General features: G+C 35.4%; 1 protein-coding gene across 2 annotated transcripts; it reads left to right on the top strand.

Annotated features, from left to right (window-relative positions):
* The first annotated feature begins 903 nt into the window (after nucleotides 1–903).
* Nucleotides 904–7898, top strand: LOC104113059 (exocyst complex component EXO84A-like). 2 transcript variants are annotated; one of them, XM_009623144.3, is made up of 7 exons: nucleotides 908–1013; nucleotides 1127–1295; nucleotides 2489–2586; nucleotides 3771–4812; nucleotides 5854–6555; nucleotides 6915–7051; nucleotides 7544–7898. In XM_009623144.3, the coding sequence occupies exons 2-7, from the start codon at nucleotides 1143–1145 to the stop codon at nucleotides 7680–7682; spliced, it is 2271 nt and encodes a 756-aa protein (XP_009621439.1). In that variant the 5' UTR covers nucleotides 908–1013; nucleotides 1127–1142; the 3' UTR covers nucleotides 7683–7898. The 2 variants fall into 2 exon arrangements, 1 of the variants encoding a protein (XP_009621439.1); XR_011415377.1 differs by lacking the exon at nucleotides 7544–7898 and adding an exon at nucleotides 6637–6757 and having other exon boundaries at nucleotides 904–1295; nucleotides 6915–7038.
* Nucleotides 7899–8458: the final 560 nt, after the last annotated feature.

Below are 8458 nucleotides of genomic sequence, written 5' to 3'. Positions count from 1 at the left end.
ACGTTTTCCACTTCATTATCCATTACCCTCTGTTCAATAAGAAATGGGAGGGAGAAAAACATGTTAAATAGGAAAAAAGAATGTTCAGTAAAAACAAAATATCATGGTTTATTGACAAACAAAGAATTTGAAAAAAAAATAGAATAATGGCCAAGAAACCGGATGACTCAATACCACAAGAGGATGCGTACAGAGAGAAAGTACCAGAATGTGAGAAAGGATAATACCAATAGATCAATGAATATTACAAAGACAGAACTCTGGAATAAGTTGAAATGAAAGAAAAGACAAATATGTAAAAGCAATGATTAAACAATTAAGCAACAACGGGAGAAATTTACAACTAAAGAAAGGCAAGAGAAACAATGAACCGACATGGTAACTAGAACTTACTCTGATGTTATCTTGAAAATGAGAAGGAAGTTAACTTTCGGAAAACTTAAAGTATAAGACAAAACTCATTCCTTCACCATCAATTTCACCCTGAAAAAATACGGCAGGATATAATGGCACCGGTAAAAAAACTAAAGAGGGTGAAAGCAGCAACTTAGCAGCTCAAATGAATGAATATCTGAATACGAAATGGTTCATCGAGAGAATACAAACTACTTGAACACAAGAAAGTAAAGCTCTCACTCTTTATGTATCCTAATCATAAGAATAATATTAGATTTTTACCCAGCCATATATTATAGACTTATTTACTATCACTAAAGAGGTTTTAAATTAATTGCATTTAAATTATATAAATTTATCAATTATATATAAATTAGTAATAAATAAGAATCATTTCCCTAATATTAGGGCTTTTAATTGGTAAACGAACCCCATCCCTCTTTCTTCGCCTCTCGCTTTGTGTTCTCTCCTCTTTATTTCTCTCTCTCTTTGTTATTTCCACAGTCGTTATTCTCAAGCCAGTGGCTTTTACCCTTATTCTCACTCATACAAAAATCATATTTGATAGCATAAAAATAGGTCTTTCCCTGTTAAAACAAAAAAAAGGCTAAAAGAAGGTAATTAAGAGCTAGTCTATCGTGATCCAGTGATAAGGCGACCTCTTAAATTAATCAATCTCGCTTTTTATTTTCTTTTCTTTTTCATGTGTGTGATTCGCAAAAAAATACAGAGAGAGGGAGACAAAGATGGATGGAGGTTCATTCTCGTCAAGCATAGGAGATTCAATAGATTTTGAGGAGAAAGATCTATCACTTAGCGATAAACTCAAAGTATTTAAAGGTTCTGGTTTTGATCCTGATTCTTATGTTACCAATCGATGCCGTCACATGAGCGAAAAGGTAATTAATTAGCCTCTCTGCATTATTATATGCCCATGCATATTCATGCACGCTTATTCATACCAATTATGTGATATGAATTTCTCCCGGGATTCGAGCCCTGAAAATAGAGCTCGCGCTTTTGGAGTAGAGAATATTTCTACGGAGTACACTTGGAGGCTTAGCTTAGCGAATTCAAATTAGTTGACTAATCTAATGACATAATCATAAATAGTTTCATCCTCTTATAGGTGTACTTAATAGATGCACCAAAAATTTTCCATTGAACTCCTTATCAATAATTTCTTCTATCTCTACTTAATTAAGATGAAAGCCGATAAGAAGTGCATCTTGCTTGGAAAAAACATTGCCAAAAAAGGGGCCAAGCTCGTTTATGCCCTTATTTGGCTTCAAAAAAGCATTAGAAACCCTTTTTTAACTTGCGGAGTAATCAAGGAATAGAGGCTACTATCAGGGAGAGGAACTATTTTCTCTCTATCCAGCTCTTCGCAATATAGGCTTTATAGAGGCTTCTCATAAAGGATTAGCTTTCTACTCGGACTTGAGATCCTTCCCTTAGTTGACTGGCTGTCTTAAATAAAAACAATGCACATAAAGATAAGACGACTTAAGCTTCACTAAAAAAGGAAACGATTTTTTCTTTCTTTTCATCCATACCTTACTGAACAGTGGGTTGTGTACATGTGGATTAGCTTTTATTTCCCGTCACAAAGTGCATTGCCCTTTTAAGTTTGCTTTGTTTGGCGTCCAAAGATACAAGTTTTCAATCTCTGTTATTTATTTTTTATTGTTACCAGACACGTAAGCCATCGGTCTGTTCTTGTTAAATATGATAGGGAGATGGATTTCTTAGCAAATATAACGTGATTGTTATAGGAAATTAGAATTTTCAATTGTTGATCACAGTCTGAAAGAGAAAGTTTATTTCGTTTCTAGGAGTGTTTCTATTTTGAAGTTTCAGTGATGTGCTTAGTCTATTTCTTATTAGTATGAAATATGTTGACATATTTTTGTTGAAAAGTGAAGCTACGATTATTCATATGCTTGGTTGAGAATTTGCATGCTTTATTTATTTATTTATTTATTTCGTAGTCAAATATTGACTACGCTAGTCCTCAACCTATATAAACTAGTAGCTTTATTTTGCTGAAAAGAAATGTACAATGTAAAGAAATTCGTTGGAATTTTTACAGGAAATAAGGCATTTATGTCATTACCTTGTAGAATTGAGGAAGGCTTCCGCAGAGGAAATGCGGAAAAGTGTTTATGCAAATTACGCTGCTTTCATACGGTAAGCAAACTCTGGCATAGTATTTCAAAGTTAGTACCTAGTATAGTACTTTACAACTCGGAGCTGCAAACAGTTGTAAGTTATACATATGGCTCTGCCCAAGTGCCCATAGAATGATTAAATGTGATTATTAAAATTATTAGCCAATTTCAAAAGGATTGTCAAAGCATTTATAGCTACACAAATGTTATATATGGTTTCAGACCACAAGTTTCAAAAGTTTTATGATCACACAAATGTTATGGCTTATTTAAGATCACATATCTAAAAAGTCTTCCATTCTTTATTAAAATTTGTGTCAAGTCAAACTAAGATAATCTTTTAGAAACAGGTGAGCAACTGATTAAAAGGAGCTGATTAAAAGGATAAAATGAACTTAGAGTGTAAATGACAGATCATTTTTATTTCCTGTTTAACTAAGTGAATGCGTTTGAAGATTGTCAGTACGCATGCATGAGCCACTATCTCCAATCCATATTTTTTGCCACTAAATTGTGAATGATCTTGTCCTGCAAATAAAATCAGAGTTTCGAACTCAAAGGAGTAAAGGACCAAAAACAACTAGACTTGTCTTGGAATTAATATTGCAAAAAGAATTGAGATATCGATCCATAGCTAGATATTCTTAGAGCTTGAAGATCTGTTCACATATTATCTACTATGAAAACTAGACTTGCCCTAGAGTAAATCTCTTATATTGCAAAAAGAATTTAGAGTGTTGCTTGCAGTGAACCTCACAGCCTTAGCTAGATGTTCATTGAGCTTTACTGGAAGCTATTCACATATCTCTGCCCAGAACTGAACTTTGTCGTAAAGGTGCATTCATTATTCCTGTTGATTCCATATGGCAAGGTTTTGCCTGTGAAGTTGCAACATTTTTTGTTCCGAATAAATACCAGTAAGCATAAAGTTTATTTGGTTTTTCAGTTTTCATCTTATTGAATACTTCCTCTCTACCTTCACAAGGTAGGGGTAAGGTCTGTGTACACACTACCTTCCCCATACCCCACTTTGAGGACTGCACTAGGTTTGTTGTTGTTGTTATCTTAGTGACTGCCTAATGAACTATAATTACTAGTAAAATATTCATCTGCTGCTGAAACAACCAATATCATCCTTTTGCAGTGTATCTAGGCTATTGGTGCATCACTTGCAGAAGTTTCTTATACGTTTTATATATGCAGCACATCAAGGGAAATCTCCAATCTTGAAGGACAACTTATTGCCTTGAGAAATCTCTTATCTACTCGAGCTGCAATTGTTCATGGTTTAGCTGAAGGAATTAATGTTGATTCTCTGTCTAGCTCTGAGTGTTTGACGCAAGATGATAGTTTTAATTTTGGTGACAGAGATGCCGCCAATTCTGAGAGTTGGTTAGGACAATTTATAGAGAAGCTTGAAGTGCTGCTTGCTGAGAGGAGAGTGGATGAAGCTTTGGATGTGCTGGATGAAGGTGAACATATGGCGAAGGATTCTCGTAGTAAACAGACATTGACTCCATCAGTGTTATTATCATTGCAGAAAGCTATCACTGAACATAAGCAAAAATTAGCAGCACAATTAGCAGAAGCTGCTTTCCAGTCTTCAGTCAGTGCTGCTGAGCTTCGCTCGGCGGTGCAAGCTCTAAAACGTCTAGGTGATGGGCCTCATGCTCATACCTTGATGTTAAGTTCTCACCAGCAGAAATTACAAGGTAATATGCAGGGTCTTCGGCCTTCAGGTACTTCACATGCGGTAGCATATAGTGCTGCTCTTTCACAGCTTGTATTCTCGACCATTGCACAGGCCACAAGTGATTCCTTGACCTTATTTGATGATGAACCTTGTTATTCATCTGAGCTAGTAACTTGGGCTGTCAACCAGACTGAGAAATTTGCTCGTTTAATTAAGAGACATGTGATAGCTTCACCAGCAGCATCAGGATGCTTAAGACCTGTTGCTGAGAGTGTTCACATAAGTCTCGGGCACTGCTCTTTGCTCGAAGCTCGTGGGTTGGCCCTTTCACCGGTTCTCTTGAAAATCTTTAGGCCCTGTGTTGAGCAAGCACTGGTTGCCAATATAAAGAGGATTGAGCAGTGCACTGCTGCAATTGCTGCTGATGATGATTGGTCGTTAACTTATCCACCAATCGGCTCCCGTTCTCTAGGAACTTCATCTCTTGCTGGTGTCATTGCCTCCCAGCCAAAGCTCTCAAGCAGTGCTCATAGATTCAACACAATGGTTCAGGTGATTCATTTATCACCAATAACCACCTCTTGCATTTAGCTTTGTTTCTCATATATTCCCAATTCTTGTTTTTTTTCCTGTGGATGGTGTGATAACTGTGATAATTATTTTCATTCTCATAATTACAGGTGGTAGCCCAAATAAACAAAACATATATACTGATTATGCATATAGTATATTATATGTATATTTATGTATGTCATATGTATATTTATACATAATCTATATTATACTAAAAGCACAAATGCTCTTAGCGAAATGTGATTTGCCTTTTTTACCGATTAAAAATATATTTTGTATTGGATAAAATTATAAAATCAAAAACCTTTCCTAAAATTTAGGAGTTCAAAATCAAATGGAGTAAGTTATTTTCAATATTATTATATGTTGGATAGTTTTTACAAACAAAGACACAAAATATTTTAAAACAATAAAAAAGATCACAAAAAATAGGAAGAAACTTTCTCTTTCCAACAAGAAAACTCCACAATTTATGTTTTTTCTGTCCTTGTATTTTCTTCATACAAGAACAATTTTCCTCTTTATTTTTGTCACGATCTGAAATCCCCATCGCGGGATCGTGATGGCGCCTAACACCGAATGCCAGGCAAGCCAACATAATAGATAATATAAAAAGGAAAGTAATAAATATCTAATAACTGACCGATGACATAATAAAAATATCCAAAGACCTTTGGTGTCACAAGTACATGAGCGTCTAAATCCAGCTAAATACAAGGTTTGAAATAAATACAACACTGTCCGAAATGAGAAGAAACAATGCAAAGAAATAGAAAATTACTCAAGGGTCTACGAAAGGAATGCAGCTCTACCACGAATCACGGAGTGGTAGCTGCTATGTTCCTCTCGGGACTACGTGGGTACCAATGTCAATCTGCACAAGAAGTGCAGAAGTGAAGTGATACGGAATCGTATCGAATACACGGATAATGCAAAAATACATGGAATCAAAAATACACTCTTCAGTGATCTTTCTAAAGGATGTAATATTTTGAAGCTCCTTCTTGATCATTCTGTCAGGAACTATGCGAGGACATTAGTACTCTTGAAAGCTTACAGTTGTCTGAGCAAGCTTTGGAAGGTGTAATGCAAGTGTTTAATGCATACATAAGTATGTTAATAAAAGCATTGCCTAGTTCAGTGGAGAATGAGAATCTTGAAGAATCCGTAAATAGAATTGTAAGGATGGCTGAGACAGAATCTGAACAGATTGCTTTACTAGCCAATGCATTATTGCTAGCGGACGAGCTAATCCCTCGTGCAGTCGCCAAGCTTTCATCTTCACAACAACCTAATAAGGCAGATGATACATCTAAACAGAGTACAGATAGGCAATCTCGTCTTGTAGAGCAGAGAGAACTAAAGCGAAGACTCCAGCGTCTAGTTGATCAGTTACGTGACAGCTTTTGTAGGCAACATGCACTTGATCTCATTTTCTTGGAAGATGGTGGTGTTCGTTTGAGTCCAGATATGTACATAAATATGGATAGAAATCCAGAAGAGATAGAGTGGTTTCCATCTCCAGTATATCAGGAACTGTTTGGGAGGTTGACTAGAATTGCTGGCATAGCATCGGACATGTTTGTGGGAAGAGAAAGATTTGCTACTATTCTTTTGATGAGACTCACTGAAACTATTATCCTATGGCTTTCTGAAGATCAAACCTTTTGGGAAGAGATTGAGCAAGGGCCAACGCCTTTAGGTCCTCTTGGGCTTCAACAGGTTTGTTCTTTTTTTGTGAAATAATTTATTTTGAAGGGGAACCTTGGAGCAACGGTAAAGTTGTCTTTTTGTGACCTATAGGCCACAGGTTCAAACTATGAAAACAGCTACTAATGCGTGTGTTAGGGTAGGTTGTCTCACACCCCTTGGGGTGCGGCCCTTCCTCGGATCCTGCGTGAATGCGGGATGCTTTGTGCACCAGGTTGCCTTTTTTGTCAGATTATTTATTTTCACCCATCTCTATAAATATTTCTCTTTTCATTTTCTCTCAAATTCTGTTGTCGTTTTGTAAATGCACAAATTTATTACGTAGTAGTACCTTGTATTCTTGAGAACCGAAACACCATTTTCCACTGCAGTTTTATTTAGATATGGAGTTTGTGATTCTCTTTGCTTCACAAGGGCGCTACTTGTCTCGAAATCTTCAGCAAGTAATCAAAAACATTATAGGCAAAGCCATTGAAGCAGTTGCTGCAACCAAAATTGACCCTTACAGGTAAACCATAGCAAATAAAACAAAGCTTATTTCACAGTCATTAGTTACTGCTCCCACCATCCTAATTTATGTGACACTATTTCCTTTTTAGTTAGTCCCAAGAAGAATAGTAACACATTTCTATATTTACAAATAATTTAACTTGAAACTTCTCACTTTACCTTGATGAGAATTTATAACAACACAAATATCTATAGCTTATTTTGACCGCAAGTTTCAAATATCTTCCTTTCTTAAACTCCGAAGTCCAGTCAAACGTTGTCACATAAATTGGGACAGAGAGAGTAATAAAAAAGAATTTAAGTAAAGAGCACTTACAATGCGAAAGATTTTATACCATTGTGTAATTTAACCTTTTATAACAGGTTATTTACCATTTGTTCCAATTATTATTGTTATATATAGTTATTTTTAATTACCCTTTTAGGTGATGTCATTTCTTACTCCGTGATGCATAGAACTAAAACTGATAAAAAGAAATTCAATGTGCAGTGTGCTTCCAGAGGATGACTGGTTCGCAGAAGTAGCTCAAATTGCTATAGATATGCTAACTGGAAAAACACACGTTGGGACTGTGGAGAATGTTAGCAGTCCTACAGCATTATCTGTTCTTTCTCATGGAAGTAACTAGCAATATTTTACTTCTATCTATCTGCCCGAAACAACATTTAGATAGTAATCTTTAAATACTTCATTTAGTTGTTGATTAGGGAAATTTATTTTCTCAATTACACTCTGGTGTTTGGCTAAAGTCAACTTAGTTTCCTCTCATTGAACAAAAATGTATTTAGTTCTTTGAACTTTGTAATACTTATAATTGATTAATACGAATGAATATTTGACTGTAGTCAAGCGCACCTGTACAACAGTACAACAGGCTTAGACATGTCAAAAACCCATCATTTTATTGTTTATCGTTTGAGGAATAGTGTTGCAAATGACCCTGTGCTACAAGATATGAAATAAGTATGAATTATTTACGCAATCGGTTGGTACTATGATTCCAAATTTAACATATTGTCTTGCAAAGAAAGCCTGATGCTTATGTGAACCGTCCTCGACATCCCAAAAAGTATGAACACAAACTTAATCTTAGAGTTGCATAAACAATTAGACAAAAAAGTAAGAATTTCCAATGCCCTTTCATATTATCCAATGTATCAAGAAACATTAGATAAAACAAGTAGCAACATCTGAGGGATAAAATGCATTAAAACCTAGGAGGGTTGGATCTTCCATAAAAACCCAAAATTCCTGAATATCCATATCTAATTATTTCACAAGTAGAATTCCAGAGAAGTTTTTTAAGTAGAGAAACCCGAAATTATTTAGTCTTTCGGATAAAAATTCTCTTATGTGAAGTGATTCATCAATCTTACCCATAGTAAATGCTATGAAAATAGAGTG

The sequence above is a fragment of the Nicotiana tomentosiformis genome, chromosome 4 (genome assembly GCF_000390325.3).
Source record: "Nicotiana tomentosiformis chromosome 4, ASM39032v3, whole genome shotgun sequence".
NCBI lineage: Eukaryota > Viridiplantae > Streptophyta > Magnoliopsida > Solanales > Solanaceae > Nicotiana > Nicotiana tomentosiformis.
This window is presented reverse-complemented; position numbering and strand designations above follow the sequence as displayed.